This window comes from Podarcis tiliguerta (genome assembly GCF_965153285.1).
Source record: "Podarcis tiliguerta genome assembly, chromosome: 2".
NCBI classification, from domain to species: domain Eukaryota; kingdom Metazoa; phylum Chordata; class Lepidosauria; order Squamata; family Lacertidae; genus Podarcis; species Podarcis tiliguerta.
This window is the reverse complement of record NC_139535.1, coordinates 44,704,746-44,729,284: the sequence shown is the minus strand read 5'-3', so window position 1 is coordinate 44,729,284 and position 24,539 is coordinate 44,704,746. Positions and strand designations below refer to the sequence as shown.

The 24,539-nt window shown below is 42.9% G+C and overlaps 1 protein-coding gene across 1 annotated transcript in view; it reads right to left on the bottom strand.

Annotated features, from left to right (window-relative positions):
- FAM120A (family with sequence similarity 120 member A) overlaps positions 1 to 14,084 on the bottom strand; it is a 51,052-nt gene extending 36,968 nt beyond the window's left edge. Inside the window, exons 1-3 of the mRNA XM_083420933.1 lie at positions 13,070 to 14,084; positions 4,062 to 4,308; positions 3,429 to 3,511 (exon numbers count right to left, since the gene is read on the bottom strand). Coding sequence (XP_083277059.1) covers positions 3,429 to 3,511; positions 4,062 to 4,308; positions 13,070 to 13,543 — 804 coding nt within the window. The 5' untranslated portion in view covers positions 13,544 to 14,084. The remainder of the gene's footprint in view (positions 1 to 3,428; positions 3,512 to 4,061; positions 4,309 to 13,069) is intronic.
- Positions 14,085 to 24,539: the final 10,455 nt, after the last annotated feature.

The window sequence follows — 24,539 nt, the reverse complement described above, 5'->3', positions numbered from 1 at the left end:
TGTTTTTGTTCATATAAGGATAAAGAAGTTATGCAAGGGAAACAATGAGCGCTAGAACAGGAGAAACTGGAATGGAGCTGGAGAGTAGGAACTCATGCATTCTGAGACTTCATGACTGCATTCACATAAACTATAATGATTAGTTTATCAAGAACACACAGATGGCCCATTTTGTTTCTCCCCTAGCAGGAACCACAAATCACAATTCCTGGCTTAGTGTTCCGTCCAAATCATGAGTGTGGTTTGTTTCACTCTAAGCTAACACTGCTGAGAAGCTAAAGTTTGCTCTTGCAGATCTTCTGATTGGAAAGGAGCACCATAGGCACATTATTCACATTAACAGTAATCCACCAGCTATAGTTTACTGTTATTTGCAACTGTTTGAAACTAAGGCAAATTGAGAATCTTTTTTTTATCCCAAGAAGACTACAAGTGTGTTGGTGTGATAAAGATTAAAAAAAAAAAATCTTTGATGAACTGTGATTGATGTAACTCTACCAGAATGAATGGGACAGTCCAATAGCATTCTGAAAGGTAACAGTAGAACCCTGTTTTGAATAGTGGCTCTGATTTTGGTCTATCTATTCAAGAAGACTTAATTCAAACCACTACATATGGCAAAAAGCTCCAGTAATGGTAATGAACACTTGAGTACAAGAAGCTGAAGTAGTTATGCCTGTTTAGCCTGTTCAAAAGGAGGAAGAGAGCAAATGAGCACATAAGCCTTAATGTCAAACCAACAGAAGATATTTCTAGAAATAACTACACAGGTTAAATAGTACTGCAGATACAAATTAATGGTTGAAAAACTACCCATTAATAAATTTATATTAGAAATCAAGTCAAGGCTACCCAGCTACCATGTTTATAAAATTCTGCCTGTCTTTCTAAAATAATAACAAAGAACTTTAAAAGAACAGTGAAATCCATGTGTGATTAGTTTTAATCAGGTGCCTCATTTGTGAAACAATGGGGCACAGGTGGAGGGTGAATGAGAATGTGCTTGTATGAGCCTGAGGCGGTTGGTACCCCAAATATTGAATATATTTATTTGTATTATTCTTCCTAATATTGGGCATCTGGAAAACACGGTATGCCACGGTACCTTGGGTGGTATAAATAATTCAACAATGCTATTTTAGGAGCTTACAGTGCACTTGTACATTATGGGTTGGAACTAAACTTGTAATTGGCCAAGTTTCACTTCTGTTGGAAGAGGAGAGGAAAGAGATGTTTTGCTGATCCCTCCTTCACCTTGCAGCTTCCTGAAAATCTGCACAGGTTGGTTGGGGAGCACTATGAGAGGCATCACATCCATGAACACAGGTCCCAGTATGTAAAATTGTGATATGAACAGCTGCCTATGGGATGAAGTAGCTATGACCTGGGGAGCATGTTTTTTACTCACATCTAAAACAGATGGTGGGGGCAATAAGCTCTGATACGGTGTGCAAAGCTACTGGGGAAAGCTGGGTCCCTGCAGTGAGGCAAGGACAGGAAGGCAATGTGAGGGGAAATCCAGCTCCCCCGATGCATGTACACCCCTTTTAGTGCAAAAGAACGCCCCACCACCCTGGCACTCTGTGTGTGTGTGTGTGGTGAATAGGACAGACGCACAAACAACATACAGCTCTGCCTCTATTACATCTAGTTCAGCCTGCAAATTATCACCATACTAATGGTCAGAAACAAGCTTCCCTTCATCAGGTTTGCTACTGAGTTTTGGACTTCTTTTTGCCCATCTCTGCTCCAAGTAGCTTACCTCCCCGCTCTGAAACATCTGGATTGTTTCCCCCTCGTGTCCAGGCAGAAAGAAAGAGGAGTAAATGCAAGAGGCTGGTGGACACTGGGACACAGCTATTTGGCCATTAAAATATGTAACAGGACAGCTACTTAAGAAAAATTTGCCCCACCACAAGCATAATCTGTGAGGCACAGATTATAGTGAGGCACTTACAATTAACATTTGTGCTGAATCACCCTTGTGCATTTGGGATTGTTACTCACCTTTTCTTCACAAACATGGACTAAACGGCTTTATTTTTTAAATAAGTAACTCACATTTAATACAAAGTGAAAGCAAGACCAGCAACTAGCATGCAGATTTGTAGCCTAATCTACATGTGATGAGTTTGATGTCATGGCTTATGATACTGCAGGTTGAAGCAGGCCAAGGTGCTTTTGTTCCTTACAAGACTTTCTTTTTTAAATGACCATGAAAAGTTGAATATATATGATTACTCAAAATAAAGCAAAGGGGGAGAAATAAATAAATAAAAACTTCCAAAACTCCCAGTGCTGAATCAGCCTTGAATCTTAGGCTGCAATCCTAAACAAACTTACTTGGAAGCAAGTTGCAGTGTCACCAAGATAATTTATGTTCAAGACAACCTAGTAGGATCTGGGTTCTTATTGTGTATGATGGCTTCTTCTCCACCCCTGTTGCTCATTCAACAAACATAAAAGTATTGTACAACTGCAACAAATAGTTAGATGGACTTAAACTTATGCCCTTAAATCTATCTAAATTCCTGCAGCACTTTTTTGCAATGATGATAACTTCAGCAGAGGTATCTAGGCGAGAAGGTGACAGAATTCAAGAAAACCAGGAGGTGTTTGATCTTGTTTAAACCATCAACTGTGTTTACCATTTCTTAAACTCTGGTATGCATGTCCCATCAAGTCTAAGGAACCAACAGCACTTCTGAGAGTTGGAAGTTTAAGATCACCACTGTTTCAGATAATTTTCATAAGCCGTACACCAGCAGCCAAGCCCTCTGTTCAGGTTTTTCATAAAGTTGTCCAACTGGCAATACCATCACAGGTACAACTTTTGTACTAACCTTGGTTCTCGAACTTAATCCATTCCATGAGTACGTTCGATTCCCCAAACCGTTCGAAAACCAAAGTGCGGCTTCCACTTGAGTGCAGGAGCTTCCTGCACTCAAGCGGAAGCCGCATCGAACATTCAGCTTCCAAAAAACGTTCACAAACTGGAACACATAATTCCGGGTTTGTGGCGTTCAGGAGCCAATTTGTTCGACAACGAAGCTGTTTGAGAACCAAGGTACCACTGTAAATGTATCTAGTATAGCTGAATACAAGTATTTTTTTCTCTTAGAGCTATCAGAAAGAAAGGAAAGGGAAAAAGAGCAAATATTTTCAGAACTGCAGTCACGCTGCTGATGCTAGTGCAGTTTAGTATGATAAAATGAGAACTGAAACAAGAAACACGGTGTGTACATTGCCCATATGAATGGAAAAACTTAAAGAACTCACTTACAGTGAAGCAAGTTCTCAGAGTAGTCCTCTTTTAAGTCTTTGGTGCTACTTTAGAATACCCAACAATATTAGAAGTTGCCCAAATTATGTTTTATTCCTATGCTAGGTTATTTGTTTTAATGTCAGAAATTATATTAAAGTTGTACCTTAAGAGAGGCTAGTGGATGTTCTGGACCAAGTAAACTCCAATGAAATGAAGCCAAATCTTCATCAGGTAGAATGTGATTACCTGGAATATACAATATGCAATGCTTTTAAAAAATATACTATATGTTACTTGTTCTTCATAAACGGTTGTCTCGTTTACTTTTTTTAAATATCAAGGCAGTACTTGAAATGAGTGAAGTCTGACAGAGTTGGGGGGAAATAACAATCCTAAATTCAAATTTCACTTGCAGATAATGCAATTAGAGAGACTGAATATGATAATGAGTATTTATAAGGTAACTAATCTACATTTTTTCCTGGTATAATGTCTAATTCAGAAACAATGTTTATTCAAAACTAAGTCCCATATTAATGGGGCTTACTTCCAAGTAATCACATTTAGGATTGCAGCCTTACTTCAGGTACCTCCACATTTCCATGTAAAAGTGATTGGGATAAAAGGTACCAGATTCTGAGTCACTGCTATACAATTAAAAAACAAAAAACAAAAACCACACACACAAACCAAGAGGATGAAGAAATGATAAAACAAGTGTGCACAGAAACAGTCCTTCCAATAACACATTCTTAAGATCAGATAAATGTGGACTTCCATGTGTCATTCCACCTACCTAAAAGAGCAGCAAAAATAGGAAACCGATTTGGATTCAGGTCCAGTTGCTTGGCAACTTCATGCATCAGGTATTGGCTTGTCGTGAGGCTTTTTCCATTACGGCTCAGTTTTAGGGCATGGGCACTGAAATAGTAAGGGATGTTGCACAATGCGTAATCTGAATCAAATGCAACCAAGCCATGGAAGCCTTTTTCTCGGCAAAATGAAATTACTTCTTGGTGGTGGTCTTCAATGCTCTGTGCAACCTATGCAAAAAGGGAGGGAGGGAGGGGGAGGAAGAACAGGATACATTAAATGTTAATACCAAACTGTATGAATGTGCTGAAATGTACATTAGCAGCTCGTGTTAAAAACAAGTTCTCACGCACTGGAAATGTGCAGCTCCAACTTGATGACAACAACAGGGTATCCTATACCATCCTCAGTCAAACTTTAGTCCTGTTCCGAACAACTGTCCTTCCTTCTCCTAAACACTATAATCAGGGCCAATGAAGATCCCATATTCGAAACAAGTGGGCAGTTTCCCAGTTCAAGCATTACTTTCTAACAAGAAGGAGAAGAAAGCTGAAAGCAACTCTTGATTTCACAGTATTCAATTGAGGGAACTAATGAACAAGCCAGACTCCCTATTCTGCTCCCCGCATCCCAAAAGACCTACATAAAAGACACCCATGTTCCCCTGCCAACAACTTTCTGAAACATACCTGTCCCCTTGGGACAGAAATGTATTTACAAGACAAGACACATCCCATCTGAACTTTTTCCAACTCTTTTACAGGCTTATCAGGTCTCACCTTGGTTTTTGGCAGATCAGCAAGAGTCCATCCCTCCTGTGGTGTGGCATACCGTATTTTTCCGTCTATAAGATGCCCCCATGTATAAGACTATTTTGGGAGACTCATATTTAAGAAAATGGCCTTGGCACTATCCATGTATAAGATGCCCCCTAATTTTTGACATAATTTATTAGGGGGGAAATCTAGTCTTATACATGGAAAAATACAGTATATATTTTTCCTTCTGGAGGTTAAAAGCCTGGAACTTGGACTAAGGACCAGGACAGACTGCCATATTCACAGCCATGTATCCCTGAAATATCAAAGTCCATCACCAAGATGCAAAAATAAAATAAAATTGTAAGCTGCTTTGGGAGCCAATCTTCTTAAAAATATATTTCAATCTCCAACTTTATTTGCCCATGTATTTCAGCAAGCTTTATAGCTTTGCTGGATTTTAGTGGGGGACTTATTTATTTAATACAACTATTTATGTCCAGCTTTTCAAGATTCAAATCTTTCCATGGCAAATTACAAGTAACAAAGATCCATGAATGAAATCATAAGTTTTGTTGGAGTTTCTTTGTTAGTCTGTTTTTTATGATTTTATTGAATCCGGTTTAATTTTTATGCCATTCTGAGTTCTGTTATTATCTTCTAAAATGACTAAATAAAGCAGGATACAATAATAATTAATTATATAATGCAACAAGGATCCCTCATGACTCAGGGATGATTATGATAGCTACCGCAATACCACTAGGACTGATTGATTGAGATTAAGAGATATTTAAATGTAAATCACATTTCCCATTTTGAATTTCATACATGCATGCAAATGCTACAATTGCACACACTCATCAGTAAGTCAATCTAAGTGAACAAAGTGGGATTTATAGAAGATCATGCTGACAAGTGTCCAAATTTTCCCAGAAGCAATGTTATTGAACAAAATAATGTCTTCCCAGTGTGGAGTATAAATGACCATGCGATAGAATCATAAATATAAATAATCTGAAACTGAACACATAGCTGAGTTTAGGTACATGGACAGCATAAAACAGGACTACAAACTCAGTGGATGATCCTGCTGTCATATAAGTCTGGTTTGCACATCTTACCAAGCCAAATTACGGTTTAGTAGGAACACACTGGCTCCTAAAATGGCAATAGCCACCATTTGGCTCCTCCCTCCTAAGTCATGGCTTGTCATGCTGTCCAACCCACACCTATGGTTTAGCTTTCTAAGACAAGCTGAGAGCTATAAACCACAGGACAAAACTTGGTTAAAGCTCATAGCTAATATGGAGAGCTAAAACACAAGGCCAAGTTTAGTCAAAATGCTAAGCCACGTCATGGCTTAGTGCAGCGCAGCAGAACAAGCAGAAAGTATCTGCAATCTCTTCTCCCAAGCTCAAGCATCCAAGCAATCCAATTAATTAATTAATTAATGATGCTAGCAATCAGAGTAGTAAATACAGGACTTGACTTGATAAGATGTCTAGCTTATGAACCTTGAGGCAGCAATGGGTTGGACAAGGGACAAAAAACTGAAGTGCACTCCAGACAAGGCATTTGTGATCCTAATCAGGAAGGAGAGAGACTATGCAATAGGATTCAAGCTGTTTTGGACAGGGTTGTGCATTTGAAAACATCAAGTTCCGAGTTTGGGAGTGCTGGATGACTAGGTGACAGCAGTGGTCAGCTTAGACTCGTGCATGAACCTTGTCCATTCCTGGCTACAGGAACTCATGCCTTTCTTACATCAAGGTTTAGCAAATGCACTGCCTACCATAGCCATTCCCAGTCAAATTTAAAGTGCTGGTTTTAGCCTTTAAAGCCAGGATGGGGAGCCTTTGGCCCTCCAGATGTTGCTGAACTACAACTCCCATCAGCCACAGAAGCATGGCTAATAGCCAGGTATGGTGGAAGCTGTAGTTCAGCAACCTATGGAGAGCCAAAAGTTTCCCACACTTGCCTTAAGCATAACTGGGCCAATTATTCAAAGGACCACCTGCACCCATACCAACCTGCCTGCACCTTAAGATCAATAATAAGGGCTCTTGTTGTTTATCTGCTACTAAGTTGGTGGGTACAAGGGACAGGGCTTTCTCTGTGGTGGCCCCACAACTTTAGAAGACACTGCCAATTGACCTACCTCTATAAAGCTACTACATTTCAGGTCTTCAGAAAGACTTTGAAGATCCAGTTATTTTCATGGGCTGATCTAAAAGTGTCACTCTATGCTGCCACTGAGTTTCCTTGGCCAATGGTCTTATGGAAAATGTTTCATCTTATTATTATTGCTGGTTTTCTTAATGTTATATTGCATTCAATTTTATTATCACTCAAAAGGTAAAAGGACCCCTGACCATTAGGTCCAGTCGTGACCGACTCTGGGGTTGCGGCGCTCATCTCGCTTTATTGGCCAAGGGAGCCAGCATACAGCTTCCGGGTCATGTGGCCAGCATGACTAAGCCGCCTCTGGTGAACCAGAGCAGCGCACGGAAACGCCGTTTACCTACCCGCCGGAGCAGTACCCATTTATCTACTTGCACTTTGACGTGCTTTCAAACTGCTAGGTTGTCAGGAGCAGGGACCGAGCAACGGGAGCTCACCCCGTCACGGGGATTTGAACCGCCAACCTTCTGATCAGCAAGTCCTAGGCTCTGTGGTTTAACCCACAGCGCCACCCGCCTATAAATTTTTAAATAAATACTTGTGGGATCACCTCCTCCCAAACCATCCAGCTTCCTCAGATCAGGAAGGGTCCTTCTCTGCATCCTAACTAGAATGGAGGCTCAGTAGATGGCACAAAAGAAGCAAAGATCACCAGTGTTGAAGCAATGATTCTTCAACATTAACTTTGTTGGACTGGTTGGATGCCTGGGTATTGTCTTCCAAGGCAACTACTCTATTCCCAACTTAAAAATGGAAAGTGTAAATCTGGTGGTCAACAAAAGAGGTTTAAAGATGCTCTCAAGGCAAATCTTTAAAAATGTAGCATAAACATCGACAATTGGGAAACACTGGCTTGCGAGCACTCAAATTGGAGAACAGCCATTACCAAAGGTGTCATGAACTTTGAAGATGAACTCAGGACAAAACAAGCCAAAAGGAAGGCACGTTTGGCAGCCCCTCACCATGATAAAACTCCCATCTGGAAGCCTATGTCCCCACTGTGGAAGGACGTGTGCATCCAGAACTGGCCTCCAGTCACTTACAGACTCACTGTTAAAACCATATTGATGGAAGACAATCTTACTCAGCTATGAGTGATCGCCAAAGAAGACCTCTCTGGCTGGATATCACCAGCTGACAAATACATTTTTAACCTGGCAGACTTCTACCTGCCAAACACCTTATATAAAGGTCATGGTTTACCTCTTATCGCTGCCACTGTTATATTTTTAATTTTTTTAATTTTATTTTAGGACCCTGCAAATTTAATTTACTGCAGGTTGCCCTGAGTGGTGCCTATGGTGGATAGGCTATAGATATACAGCATAAAAACTAGAAGCCAGATTTAAAAGTGAAAGGAAGTATGTAAGCTGAAGAAAACCAACAGGGAGGCAAAATAAAATGGTTTTGGCAGCATGTCAAAATACCAAAAAACAGCACACCAGACACACCATCCAGGGTTGGGAGTTCTACAGCCTGAGCATCACAACTTAAAAAGCCCTGGCCCACATCTTAGAAAATCAGAAGGCCACTTATGATGCCTGCAATGAGCAGGCATCCAGGTTCATGAAGGCAGCCCTTCATATCTCTGAAACCAATCACGTTCTGCAATCCAGGTACAACACAGAAGTGCACAAATGGGGACCTATCATTTTTGCATGCAACACACATTTTTCTCAAAGGAAAGCAGTTTACTCACCTGTGGACCCTGCCTACGACACAAGCACAATTATTCATGCTTTGGTAACCTCTAGACTAGATTACAGCAATGCACTCTATGTGGGGCTACCCATGGGCCTGGTCCAGAGGCTCCAACTGGCGCAAAAGGCTGTGCCTAGGCTGTTGACCAGGACAGATTATCACCAGCAAATAACTGTGGTGATCAAAAGTTTGCACTGGCTGCCCATACACTACTAGGCCTTTAATAATTTGGGTCCAGGATACCTTAAGACTTATAGACCTCAATCCCTTATATTTCAGCAAAGTCACCAAGGTCACTATTAGTGGTCCCCCATGGGTCAGATGCATGACTCATATCCATCAGGAGTTGTGTGTTTGGTACTGTGGTCCCAATTTTATGGACTTCTCTTCCAACTGGTTGAACTTCTGGCACTTACTGAAGACTTTTATTCCAGCAGTAATTTAAATGAAAATCTGATTTTATAGTTTTAACTGATTTTTACCATTTCTGAATTGGTATTTATTATATACTGCTTAGAATCAATTGAAGATTGTTTAGATAAATAAAATGAATTTTGTACTTCAGTATCCACACTTGACTATAACATTCCAAATGCAGCCAATATATGCCAAAATAGCAAAGAAAAGTTTGGTGGCAACCAGACTATGTGTACATGGGTCTGCCAACAAGTAACAGAAAGAAGAAAAAGAGATGTCTGTATTTGCAATGCCTACTGTAAACACTAGAATTAGACTATGAAAATGACAACTATATTACTCTTTATTAGTATTTGTTCCAGTTTACTTAGTGTCCCTAAATTCTAACTTGTACTGTATTATGCCCTCATAATCTGACTACCCAACTAAAAAGTGCTGTGTATTGACAGAATAGCATGTGTTCTGAATACTGTTTCCCACGCTCCCGATAGTCTACATTTTCCACTGACAATGCAATTTGCTAGTAGAAATACCCACTTGAGATTTCAACATATCAGTGTCATGAATTCCTATTTCATTTGACTTAGCACTACAAGAAACCATTATATATGAACTGTCTTTTATATGAACTGTCAGCATGACAGAATTCCTAAGTTTCTATAAATTGATCTATTAAAATGTTTCTAGCCCACCTTTTATCCATAATGACATTCAAGACTTTACTCAAAATACCAATCATTAAAAACAAAACAAATATTAAATGGCATATTGGGCAACAATATAGTATCACTAAGCACAGAACAAAACTTCAACATTTATGTATTCAAGGTTCGGTAAAAGCCTTATATATGCAAAACCAGGAAATAAAAAATAGTAAGAATCAAATCATGGTTTGCTATACAAGTCACTGCTACAATACACTATACAAACTAAAAAACATATTTAAATATAAAATATTTTTCACTTCAAATGTACTTCTATACACTTCTTTGAGCAAGAATCTTAGGGAATAAAAATAAAGTAGTTTTATTTTTCATATTAGAAAAAAATGCATACTGGTTTAAAGTATTATTAAAAATGTGCAGTAACAGTTGCACTGCCACATATTTAAAACAAGCTAAAAAGCAAGGTAACAGAAATTTCAATATGTGAAGAAACACAAAGATTTGTTGCACCTTGATAAGGGTTGAACTAGATGACCCTCAGGATCCCTTCCTGCTCTACAATATGAAATAGTCTCTAAAAAGAAATAAAATTCTCAACCTAGATTATTCTTAAGTTTAGAACTTGAAGAGGTATCACTAGTAAAACCAGAACTTTCCCCTCCAAGCCATTTTAAAAGGCAGTATCAGCATTCATTGCAATAAACATCTCTTCAAACCTAAGCAACTCATCCTATGAGGCCTGTAAAAAACAACAACACAGCACAAACTACTTGTGATAACAAGTTTTTAGACTCAATCCTTTCGTCCTTTATTAGAAATGCATGTCACATCCGATTAAGTTACAGAAGAAAGTGTGGTTGCACTTAACAGCTTTCTGCTTCCATACAGATGAATTTAACAAGCGTACACGAACAGAACAATCTAACTTGTTCATAGGAGTGCTACACTTCCATGTCTGTCATTCCTGTAAGCCAATCATTACACTAGATCTGTCAACTTGCAGGCTTATAAAATTTCTTACCAGTTAAAAATGAAACAAGGGGTGGGACTTCCACTATCAACTTTGTCTGAAGTATCACTGCCTCTCTAAAAATGCAGGATGATTTCTAGGCCTTAAACCTAAGTTTTCAGCAGAAAATCACCCAATCCAAGCCTCTAGTGTTACTTTTCCAGTTTCACTGAGTTAACTTCACTGAAACTTAACTTTTATGACATACTTTTTTAAAAAATAGTAATTTTTCTCTTTATAGAGAAACTCTCCCCATCCTGAGAAATATCCTTTGTCCCGATTACAGATGTGGTTTAATCTGCCAAAAGGGCAACACGAAAGCACAATAACGTTAAGCTCTGATTCTAGATCTGTGAACATCTCTGAAGGTCACAAAATATTTGCTATGCTATGCAACAGAACTGAAAAAAGTGTACAACTACTTTCTATGTGCTCAATACTTTTCCTTTTCACAAAAATTCAAGCAGAAGAATATCCTGAGGATTATACACTTTTACCTACTTAATTTCTTCTGAAGATAAAATAAACCATAATGAAATAATACTACTGCCTCTTGATATTTGTCTTTACAAGAAAAAAGTAAATGAGGTGCTGTCATAAAATGGGCATCGATTATTTGACATTAAGTATAGCTTAAAACTATAGGCACTACTCATTTTCAGCAGTTGCCAGTTTACATGTACAGTAAGAAGTTTAAAACGATTTGAAACCAGAGTATGTTTAACTTGTGAATAGCAGTCATTTTGCAAGAGCTAAACCTAACGCTAGTTCAAGCTGCAGGTTCTCTTTAAATGTAAATCATGTTAAAGAACTTGTTGCTTACTTTCATTTTCTTGGCAAACTTGTGTCTAAAGCCCCTCAAACATTTCACTTACAGTTGAGTCAAGATGCAGAAGTGATTGTACTTTTCAAAAATAAATGGCTAGGATTTGAATTGAGTCTGTTTCCAGAAGACTGGCTGCTAGCTTGCAAGGGACATTTTATAAATCCGAGTGATCAGAACAATGGCCTCCCAAACAACATGGAGTCAGAACACACCTCGCTGGAGTTTTGAAGATGAGCAGAACTGCTCAAACTTCAAAGCATTAATTAGGGTGGCTCTGGAGCACAAGCGTTACAGATTCATTTTGCTACCTGCCCGTCTTCAAATTATCCATCAGACACAGCACGGTGAGAGCACCAACCTCCCCTTCTTCCCATTTTATGGGATGGGGAAAGAAATGGATCCTGAGATGGGGGGGGGGGAGGAAAGAGGAGCGGAGGGGGATGCATAGAGGCAAAAGTGCTCACGAAACCAGCAGTGAAGAATACAGCCTTAGGAATGCTGGAAAAACGAAATTATGATTGCATCTCCCAATTTAGCCTTTGCTATTCATTAGGACATCTATGATAGTGGATGGGAGCCTTCGGATGTTCCAGATCACCCTCATCTGGTTTTCAAAGCTTGACAGGTATGTATAAATAGAAAAATCCCCGTAGAGATTGAGGACATCAGGGCGCTTACGAAGTCCTCCCCTTTGCCAGCTCAAGGCACCCTGCTAAGGAGGAGGCGCGGAGGCGACTTAAGGCCTCTTGGCGGGAGGGGGAGACCCCCGGCCAACGCCGAAGCGGCAGAAACTTTTTGGCCCCGCTCGGGCGGCTATTAATGGCCAGCGGGGAGCCCGCTTGCTCCCAGGAAACTCGCCGCACCTCCTCTCCCCGCCCAAGCCGCCGACACCGCCAGCTTTTGACGACATTTTGCGGATATGGAGAGACACAGATTCCCTCCCTCTGAACTCCGTCAAGCCACAACCAAGAGGGCAAAACCTGCTGCCATCTTAAGAGTGCTGCCCCTCCTCTCCCCCCCTCCAAACACTAAAAAAAGACCCCCCAAACCCCACTGGAGCTGCGAAGAACCGAGGAGTGGAAAACCTGGCGCTTCAATGGCAAGGAGAAGCAGCCCCGGAGTTGGGCACCGCTTCTTGGGCGCCCTGGTGCCAGAGGAGCCCCCGGGGGGGGGACCAGGGAAGGGCCCCTATTAGTGTGGGCCAACGGTGGGGGGGTGGCAAGAGAGTGCAGAAATGGCCAACCAAAAGGAGGGGGCCGCAAGGTGGCAGAGGAAAAGGGGCAATGGGGCAGGGGAGAAGATGCAAGGGGCGCTGGCGCAACGTGGGGCTGGCCAGGAGGGGAAAGGCAGGGGCCGGCGGGGCAGTGTGGACAGCAGCCCCTAGCGCCCGAGTCCAGGCCTCCTGGGCCGCCTGCTGCTGCTGCTGCTTACCTTGATGTGGAAGCGGATGAGGGCCAGGCGGATGCAGTGCGCCATGCAGACGGGCGGCAGGAACCAGACCTTGGGCGGCGGGGTGCCCTTGTTCTGGACGTGGCTGACGATCTGCTGGGCGGTCTGGCGCTCGTTGCCCTGCCGCTTCACCCACTCGTGGAGCCGGGCCTTTTCCAAGGCGCCGTTGAAGAAGACGAAGAGCTCGATGTTGCCGTTGAAGCAGGCCTTGGCCAGCGCCGCCAAGTAGCCCAGCATGTGGTTCCACTGGCCGCCGCTCACCCAGTCCGTGTAGAAGCCGCCGTAGAGCCGGTGCAGGCAGTTGTCGGCGTCGATGAGGAGGCGCAGCGGGGTCTGCGGGGGCCTCTGGCGGCCGCCACCCACCAGGCTGCCCCGGGCCAGCTTCTGCAGCTCCACCGGCACCACGGCGCTGGGGCAGTGTTTCTCGATGTAGTCCTGGAAGCCTTGCACTCCCATGGCGGCGGCGGCAGCAGCGGTGGCGGGGACCGGACTTGGCTTGCTGGAGGCGGCGGTGCAGAGCGAGCGGCCCGGGCGAGGCAGGAGCGAAGAGTTGCGGGGTGGGAAGTGATGGCCAATGTGATCCGACTAAGACGGGGCGGGCTGTTTGGTCTGGCTGGCTGGCTGGCTGGCTGCTGCTGCAGTTGCACGGCGGCTCTTCAGGGGGGAGTTGTGTGGGTTCGTGGGGGGCTCATGGCTGCTGCGGCCGCCATGTGCTGCTCTCACAGCGCCATGGCTCAGGGGATCCGGGCTGCTGCCGCTGCGGCTCCTACTGCCTGCCGGGGGAAGGGAGGAAGGGAGGGAAAAGAGAGAGAGCGCGGGAGGGGAGGGAGGACGGCGAGGAGGAGGAGGAGGAAGGGAAGGGAAAGGAGAGGAAGGGGGCAGCGGCACACGGCGCAGGAAGCCAACCCACTCGCCGTCGCGGAACAGGCGGGACTTGGCCCGGGCAAGCGGAGCCGCTCACACCGCCCGCCCGCCTTGCTGGGCGGCAAGCGGGACCAAGGCAGGGCGCCGCCCCCCGGCCTCTCCACTCCGCCTAGCGGGAAGGGAGGGCTGGCCGGGCCGCCTCCCCCCTCTCCCTTCTGGCGCCCGCCGCCCTCGACCCGGCCTGCTACCCAAGCGGCCGCCGCCGCCGCCGCCGCCCCTGCAGCTGGGACCCGCTCGGATGCCGGGGCCTGTTGCATAACCCAGGCATGCGCACGGCAGGGCAGGCGGGAAGAAGGCGAAGCGGAGGATTGGACCGGGAAGGGCCTCGCAAGCGGAAATGGAGGGAGGGGGGCTTGCGAGGGGAGGGAAGCGGGGGCTGCCGGGGAGGAGGCGAGGGGAGGGGGCTCGCGGCGGAAAGGCGGCGGCGGGAGGAGGAAGCGGCGCCGCGGGGAGGGGTTCGAATCTGGCACTGGCGAGGGGGACACGCAGCCACAGCCAGGCGGACGAGGTGTTCACCCCGGACACAGACAGGAAGCTTCTGGCACCTTGCGACACAACCCTGCGCGCATTTACACGAGAGGAAGCCCCCATTTTGCTCGCTGAGGCTTGCTCCCCCCCCCCACCGTAAATATGGATAGGGCTGCCACCTTGAAGATTTAGTGCATTTTATGGGCGTACACACCAGCTAACCCACGGCCGCTCTTTTAATGTGCCACAGTGCCTTTCTTGCGTGCTTGGACTGCACTATATACCACATACTAGCATTGGCATGTGCAGTGCTGTCGAGTGGTACTCAGGGGCCCACACAATGATGTGTCAGACAGATGTCGATAAAAGGAGACAGGTATCACTCCCATAAGATCAGGTTGTTATCCTCTCACCACCCACCACCAAGAGAACCAGACAACTCTCACAGGAACATTTCACGTATTGCCTTTTTGGATGTATTCCTACAAATTTAAAGGATGACAAATGCATGTGTCATATAAAGGTACATTAGTCAGGGAGCAGTTAGTGGCTGTACTTCCTTGTTCAGGGGTACTCTCTGTGCTTTGTGTGAAATGGCTCATATTTTAGCAAGCGATGATACTAATTTTCACCGCTTATTAAACAGGGATTGATGGGTTCCTAAGGTCAAGTCAGAATCTATCTAGATGTAATGACTGTGTGCCCTTTTACATATTAAAACTCATTGGTCAAGGCCCAGACCTTGCCATATGATTAAAACCATGAATGTAAAACCTCCTTATGAGCGTGGTTTTTAATACAATGATTTCAACTGCAAATATGTGCTTGGCTGCCTGATTCTATGTACCATTGTTTCAATAGTCTTAGGCACAAATAACTGCGCAGGATTGGAGTATACATATCTCTCATAGAAATAAACAAAACTTGGGGGAGGGACTTCAGTTGACTGAATTGCACTCTTGATACGTTTCTAGCTCTGCACTGCCAGAAATAAAAGTGACATAAAGGAGGCGGCCATATCTAAGACATTTTGAACAAAATAACATTAATATTATTTATACTGTTAACAGCATTTATAGCAGGTAGGTCACCTGCATTACTATAGTTTACTAAATGCTCAAAAGGAAAAGTCAGCAGAAGTTGTTACCTCTTTCTGACTGTTCAGATAATAGGCATTTCATATATCAATTCTAGTGAGCAGGGGAGCCCTGATTCTCACCTTATTTTAAATGTTGATTTAAGATAATTCAGTGAAATATAGGGGATGGAGGCCAGATTGGAAAGAAGCTAGCTAGGTGAACCTAAAAGAGAATAACTCCATATCACACCTGTAAACCACATGTTCAGTGGGTTAATATAAAGGAATCTGGTTGCTAACTGAAGGAGAAAAAAGCATCTCAAAGAAGCTTTAAATTGAAAAGCAAGGGAGGGGAGGGGCGATATTAAAAAGTCAATGATGAGAAGTTGAAGCCAATTGATAGAGAATAAATGTGTGTGGAAGTGAAGGAGACTGGAGGTGATACAGCAAAACAGTAGTTGCTTTTCTTCAAAAGAAATACATGATAAGTACCTAAGAAGAGTCCTGCTAGATCAGACCAAAGGGCCATCCAGGGCAGCATCGTCTTCTTACTGTGTCCAATCAGTTGTCAATGGAAGTCTGCAAGCAGAATCTGAGTGCAACACCACTATTCCCACTTGGGATTTCTGGCATCTAGGAATAAGTTGTTGTTGTTGTTATTTCACATCAAATAAACACATAAATTAGTTTTAAAACAGTACCAAAAACAACCTGAAGATGGTTTTTAAAACAATACAAAATAAGGCCGAGACCTTTTCATCTGAAAAAAACATGTTGAAACAAAAACATATTCGCTGTTCCATGTCTTATCTGTCATATCTTAACAGGGATGTTCTACAGAACAAGAGCAGCCACACTCAAGCCCTGCCCCAAGTTACTGTGGAATGGGCTTCTGATATTTTAAGGACTTAAAAGGAGAAGCTCCTGCAGAATGTTATGACCTCCTGGGTATACAAGGGATAGAGTGGTCTCTCAAGTAACCTGGTCCTGTGTAGGGTCTTTCATGTTGTTACCAAAAAATTAAACTTGGCCTGATAGCAGATTCCCAGCCAGTGCAAATTCCATTAAAAAAGATGTTACATGCTGGGAGTAGTTTGCCCTCACAAACAACCTAGCTGCCATGTTCTGCTCTAGCTGTAGTTTCTGGACCGACCTCAAGGGTCGCCCCTCACAGAACAAATTCCAGTAACCTAACCTTGTGGTTACTTAGGCATAGACAACTGTGCTCAAGCTATACTCGTCCAGAAATGGCTGTAGCTGCCATACCAGTTGAAGCTGGTAAAAGGCAGTCCTAGCTACTGAGGACTTTTGTACAGCAAGCACCTCCTAGAGCTGGATCTAGGAGCACTTGCAAACTATGCACCTGCTCCTTCTGGAAGAGAGTAACTTCATAGAGGAGAAGCAACCAGACCTGGAAGTCACTCATCCACAGAGCGTCCATCTTGCCATCTGTGCCAGACAGAGTTTATTAGTCCTCAGCCAGCCCATCACTCCAACCAGGCACTGATCCAGGGCCTGCGTGGCCATTCCTGATTAGCGATGGCACATCACTCCAGATCTCCTCATTACTGTTCCCAGCAGCTTCATACAGATCCTAAATAACATTGGAGATATGATACTACCCTGTGGCATTCCAAAACTGGGTGGACAAGAGACACTCATCCAGTGCTATCATCTGGAAGTATCCCAAGACCAGAAACGATGCACAACAGTGTCTTTGATACAATCTCTTGGAAACCATAGTTGATGCACTCAAAAGCTGATGAGAGATTGAGAAGGAGCAGCCCCCTTCTGATAAAGACCATCCACCGAGGTGACTGTGGCAGACTCAGTCCTGAACCCAAGTCTCAACCAAGATTAGAAAGAGGCTAGATAATCTGTTTCCTCTTAAGAATGCCTGCAACTATATCACTATGATACTGTCCAGTACATTGCCCCAAAAGGGAGTATGTGACCGGGTGGTAGTTGATAAATACTATCTGGTTCTCGCGGTTTTTCTTCCAGGAGTAGCCACGCTACCACCTCCTACAAAGCAGCAAGCATCACACTGCCGTTTGCAACATAAAAAAGAAAAAAGCAGACCATTGCCCAGGAGCTTACAATCTTTTAATACTGCAGTAAGATTGTAGGGACAGGTATCTGAAGGGCAACAATATATGAATGCGTGGGGAGACAATGGCCTTGATTTTATTGTGGTAGAGGATAAAGACTTCAGGAGTTGGGGTTAAGTAAGGGCTTCGTGGGAATGATCAGCCTGGAAAAGGAGGATGGAGGTAGAATCACAGATGGTGTAGGAGGGCATTCCAGGAGAAAGGGGTAGGGTAATGGTTTTACAGCCATGAACCTGAGGAATGTAGAATTCCAAAAGCAAAGGTATCTAGGGTATATCAGGAAGAAAGTCAGTGGAGAAAAGATAGGGATGGGGAACTTGTGGCCCTCTAGATGGATTCCAAACCCCCATCAACCCACATGGCCAGTAGTCAGCCATGATGGGAGTGGCAGTTCAACAGCATTTGATTGTCCACGGTTTCTTCATCCCTGAGTTATGGATGAAATTACTATTTTTCTTCTTGGCATTGTTCCTGCAACAGGGAGAAAAATGAGCTTTTCTGAAGTGAACAATATTCTTTTTAAGATGGAAAAATTGTAAGTTACTACTGACTATGTTGGTAACCAATCTTTCATCTGGATATAAAGTACATTTATCACCACTTTTATCAGCTGAATATGATGAATGCACCTTTTGACTCGATAAAAGAAGCAATACAATATGTCGTTAGCTTGATTTGACTCTCTAGTTAGGAAGTTTTCTGCTGCTGGAGGTGGTTTTAACCTGCATCATTAGAATTTGAGTGAAATATATATGTGATGTGCCATAAACTACAAAGATAAAGGGATGCACATAAAACCCATGTCTTGAAAGCACGTGTGGAAAAGTGGGACATGCATATGTGAAAGAGCCACACATTAGTGTGAATGTAGGGCCCCTGCACACTGCGACTGAATTGGCAGTCCTGTTGGAGCATGGCTGGCACATTCGTCATTGGTACAGGGGCAGAGCTACAGCCTCTTTGCAGTCCCCTCATACATGAAATTTGTGAGAACCCCATTAATAATAAAGAGTTGTTCAATGTTATTTTTCACTTTTGAGGTGTTTTTTTATAAAACAAAACAAAAAACTCGATCACTTAATCTTTAAAAACTGGTGATTGTACATATGTGGGTATAATGTTGCCAGAGTCCAGTACTAATAAGGTCTATTGCTCTCAAAATGTGAGTAAAGCATAGGTCTAATTTCTCCCCACTGTAATCCATGAAGTTTAGGGCAGTACTAAGCACATGAGGCAGGGTCTTCTGATTCATGGAACACGGAAAAGTTCCGTACACTGAGCCTGACTATTGATCCATCTAGCTTAGTATTGCCTATGCAAGAGGTTTGCTAACCTTTCTGGGTCCATGGACAAATTCAGAATTCTGAAAATGTGCCTTGGGCATCAGCCATGAAATGGTTGCCGTTGGGGGGAACATGGCATATTACAAAATGGCTGCTGTAAAAATGTGGCATAGCACAAAATGGCTGCCATATCTAAACGAGTACACAGAGATGACCACTAAATTGTGCAAATATGGAAAATTTTAATTGAAGTTTGAAACATATAAGTAGCTAAAAACATTACAGGAATTTTTCCAAACATCAATAAGCCTAGTATGTTCTGTTGCTGGTGAAGTATTGTATTTTAGAGCTATAAAATAAAACAATGCAAAATTGTTCCTGAACTCAATTATAGCATGACTATACATACACAGTAACATATAAAAATACGCTGTTCAAGTTGACTGACTGGTAATCATAGTATTTTACATAAATATTTTTTATCTCAGAATGCCCACTAAATAAACCCCCTGGTCTTACAATCTGAAAACACATGGCACAACAGGAAAATGGATTGGGATGTTGCATTAAACAAGCAAATACATGTATAAGTCCCTAGCTACAAAAATATGGAACACAGAATAGGAAAGAACAGCTCAGCAGAGAGAACTTGCTAGTGTAGTAGTTGGAAAACACTGCCCCAGGCTAGTACAATGACTGAGGCCCAACAGCACCTGCAATTTGTGTAACTTTCTGCATGCAAAGCCCCTTCCCCATATGTCCTACCCCTAAGATTTGGAACATCTCCCTTCAAAAGACCCATTTGGCCTTGTTGCATACCCTCCCAAGTGTCCCTATTTTCCAGGGACTGTCCCGGAATTCTGAAAGCCATCCTGGCTTCTGATTTGATCCCGGAATGTCCCTATTTCCCTGCCGCTGAGCTCAAGGAGGAGAATAAGTCAATGCTTGTCCCGAGCAGTGGCTGCGAGGGGGAATCCTGTTACCTTTCCATAGCTGCTGCTGCCAGCCTCCTCCCCTGGGCAGTTTGTAGCAGCTGTTGGAAAGCGGGCAAGGAGGAGAGGCTGCCACCAATGAGGCCCTGTCCCACATGATGTGCTGGCTCTGAGCGGTAGGAAGAGGGCAGGGCTGTCCTGGACGGGGAAAAACAGGGAGCATAGCGGAGCGCAAGGAGTCTTGATTATTTTTTATGCTGGCTAAACATTTGTTTTTCAGCAGACAAAGATACTTTACTGAGCGAAGTTCTGTCAGACTCCTTCCCTTCCCCAGGGCTACAACTGTTTTGCAAAAAGATACAGCAACTTGGGCTTTCAGAGGATCTCCTGGGCGCTGTGGCTTTCCCAATCACCAAGGCCATGTTAAAAACCAGGCTGTGGGACATAGATCGCCAGGAATTAATCTCAGCTGCGGAAAAAACATTTCCCCCTCTTTATTTTCTTGGAAATTTAACCTTAATTATTTACAATTTTTGTTTAACCCACAAGAAAAAAGGGCTTTTTTGCTGGCTAGGTTCAATTCTAATCCTTCTAACCTCCTTTGGGGTAGGTTTGCGGGTATGGCAGTAGGAGATAGGATCTGCCCATGTGATGCCCACCTGGTGGAAACTCTAGCTCACATGGCCCTTAAATGTAAAATGTATGATGACCTCCGCCAACAATTCCTAGACCATCTATGTATTCCAACATGGAAACCAGAGACAGGTTATACTCTTCTTATTACAGGCGAGAGACCAGGAGCTCACCAAGACAGTAGCTAAATTTCTCTATTTGATTTTTTTGTTGCCGAAGTATGCTACAGGATCCTGCCCTTGCTGGAGACCCACAGAGATGAAATAGATTGCTCGCCTCTTCTTCCCTTTGGCAAATGACTGTATTGTTGAAATGGCGATGAGATCGCACTGGCCTATTTATTCTGAATGCTTGTATGTGATGCCAATAAAGGTTTGATGATGATGGTGGTGATGATGATTTTTTAAAATGCTTTGTGCATCTGTGCCTAATCTTGCTCCTTCCTAAAATGTATTTATTGGTGTTTGCTTTTCCTTTCATAAATCCACCAAAGAATGAAATGAAATAAAATAAAATCAGGCTTAAGCAGTTTTCTCAGGATGGAGGGTGTGTGTGCTGTGTCCCATTGGTGCAGTGTTCATGGCATTCGCCCTTCGTCCAATAGGAAATGCTCTGTGGGCAGGGGAACCAAAAATGGGTGGTGGTGAAGTTGGGGGGAGTGAGAAATGTCCCTATTTTCATCTGAGGAATGTTGTTGCTGCTCCCCTTCAACTGGGCAATAAATACCTTGCTTTTTAAGCAAGACATTAACATATATCTTTCTACTTACTAAAATTTGCCTTCAGTTATGTGGTCACCAACTCTCTACCCCAATGTTGACACATGAGGAAAAAAAGTAATGACTCTTGCCTCCTCTATGATAAATACAAATACCTTGTAGGAAATAATGCTCTCCAAGCCATTTCTTGCTCCCTAACTTTAAAAAATCCTTCCTGTCTGTACATGGGAGGTTCTGCCCCCCCCCCCCACAAAAGGCCTGCCCCCCCCCCAACAAAAATCCTGGCTATGCCCATGTGTCTGTATATGCAGTTTTACCATCAGAGCCTTCTGTAGTACAGTGGTGCCTCGCAAGACGAAATTAATTCGTTCTGCGAGTCTCTTTGTCTAGCGGTTTTTTCGTCTTGCGAAGCAACCCTATTAGCGGATTAGCGCTATTAGCGGATTAGCGGCTATTAAAGGCTTAAGGGATTAGTGGATTAGCTGCTAAAAGGCTATTAGCGGTTTAGCGGCTTAGAAAAGGGGGGTGGGGAGCGGAAAAAAATCTCAAGACTCGCAAGACATTTTCGTATTGAGAAGCAAGCCCATAGGGAAATTCGTCCTGCGAAGCACATCGAAAAACGGAAAACCCTTTCGTCTAGCGGGTTTTCCGTCTTGCGAGGCATTCGTCTTGCGGGGTACCACTGTATAAAAGTCTTCTGTTGTCTTGATTTCTGCAACATTTGCCTGTCTACCTTTGTCTCGCAGAACTTTTACACCCTTTTCACAGCACGGTGGTCAACTTTCCTTTCCTTGCTAATTAAACAGTTTATCAAGCATTTCCTGACTAAGTTTAATAGTTACATATCCCCATATATATTGCATTGTTTTCCTCACCATTACCTTCAAGGCTTTCTCGTGGTCCTTGTTCCATTTTGTAAACCTGCGACCTTCACTTTCAAAATCTTGATGCCTATAAATTGTCTGTTGTTCCTTCACATTTGCAGATTCCCCCTTATGGCTGTCATGTCACAAACAGGATGCTTAGGCTTTGCCACTTTTAATCATTTCACAGATTTGCTGCTTTTCAATAGCTTTTACCTTTACTTTATTCTATTCAAATTGTAATACAAAAAAATGCAACATCAGAAATGAAAGAACCAATAAAAAATAGAATTAAAAACAGGCAGAAAAAATATGAAGTGGTCTCCTAAGACCATATTACTTATTTATGTATTAGTAGTACTATTGTAAGCAATGTTCCATGGCTATACTCAGAAACTCCCAAAAGTGCAATTTTGAAACTAGTTTTTTAAATCACTGCAATTTTACAATGTGTATTCTGTCACCTTGATTCAACATGGCTCCCAATCATATCCAAACACAGACAAAAACCTGCTTCTTGATCTCAGGAAACATCATGCAATATTTGGTAAAAATCAGTGCTGTTTTGAAGGTTTAAGTCTGCCATATGGTTCTCATGGCGTCTATCTGTTAGCAAACATAGACCCACACACCTCCCCACCAAAAAATACCCTGCTCCTTGATCACAGGAACCATCATGCAATATTTGGTTGCAATATCCTAAGAAAATGTAACAAACTAACAACATTCCAAATTATATAGCAGACGACAAAATTTTATCATATATTTCCTCCAAAGAGCTAAAGGTGGTGCACATGGCTCTCCAACCTCCACATTTGAGCCTCACAACAACTCCCTGAGTTGGCTAAGCTATGAGACACATACGCCTGCTCAGCTGCTTTAGTCAGTGGAATAGGCGCTGTTACAGGTGCCATGTTATACCCGTTCCTCATGAATAAGTACTTGATCATTTGTGTGGTGGCCCCTACACTTCTTGCCTATTGAGATGGAGAAGGACTTCACTGTGCTCTTTTGGCGCCTGCTAAACACACTCTTCTTTAGACAAGCCTACCCAGACGCTAAGGAAATCGCAGTAATTTTAATCTGTGTTAGTATTTTAGCTTTTATATAATAATATAATAATAATTTATTATTTATACCCTGCCCATCTGGCTGAGTTTCCCCAGCCACTCTGGGCGGCTCCCAATCAAATGTTAAAAACAGTACAGCATTAAATATTAAAAACTTCCCTGAACAGGGCTGCCTTCAGATGTCTTTTAAAGATACGATAGCTGCTTATTTCCTTCACATCTGAAGGGAAGGTGTTCCACAGGGTGGGCGCCACTACCAAGAAGGCCCTCTGTCTGGTTCCCTGTAACCTCACTTCTCGCAATGAGGGAACCGCCAGAAGGCCCTCAGCCTTCTGTATGTTTTAAAGTATGGTTCTATTTTCCCCCTTGGTTTTACTATTTTATATTTTTGCAAATGGCTTTGTTTGTTTGACAATCAATACAATCAAGCTGTGTATTAATTTTACAAAATAAATAAATAAATGGTGAGCTTCATAAATGAGTAGCAGTTTGAACCCTGGCCTCCTGGGATCCAGCTCAGCACCTTAACTGGGACACCACAGTGATCTCATGTCCACAGACCCACATTAGTTCACTGTCTTTCATGGAATCATAAGATTGGAAAGGACCGCAAGGGTCATCCAGTCCAATCCCCCGCAATGCAGGAATCTTTTGCCTAACAAAGGATTCGAACTCACAGCCCTGGGATTTGACCTATCCAAAACATGTAACTTTTATCTTCTTTCTGTTACACTTTCAATTTGTTGCCTCTCTTCCTTATCTAGTTTTATATTTTAAACTTTGTTGAGTAGCTGCCTTTAAAACAAAGCAAAACCCTGCCAATGGCACTTTATAAATAATAAAAGTAATGACAGCCATGTTCATGGATAAAACCCACTTTAGGCCTGAGAAAGAGAGAAGGCTCGTTCCCTGATGAATAATGGCATTTCAGCGCAGTCAGTGATGGATGCCAAAGTCAGAACTATCATCCTCTCCTGTAACCGCTTCCAATATCATGGTTGATAACTTTCAGCCACATGGCCTAGATTTAGCTTCGGATGCTAGCCGGCATTGCGGCTGCACACAGTTTATCACTTCAATATCAACGTACTGTCTTCTTATTCCTGTATACTTCACATCTGTCTCCAGATGCCCCAGGATAAATATTTCATTGCTAAGGAAATAAAAACTGCCCCAAGAAAAGTAGCAGGAGTGTATACAAACTGTTTCCTCTTCCTGCAGATTTAGATATATATATTAAATAGTCATTTTGTAATGCATGTTTGCAATGGCACACGAGGAAAATAATTAGTATGGCTTTATATCAAGCTGGTAAGGGTAAAGTCAAAGTTAACGTATTTGAATCAATGACACAGCATACACACTAATGAAA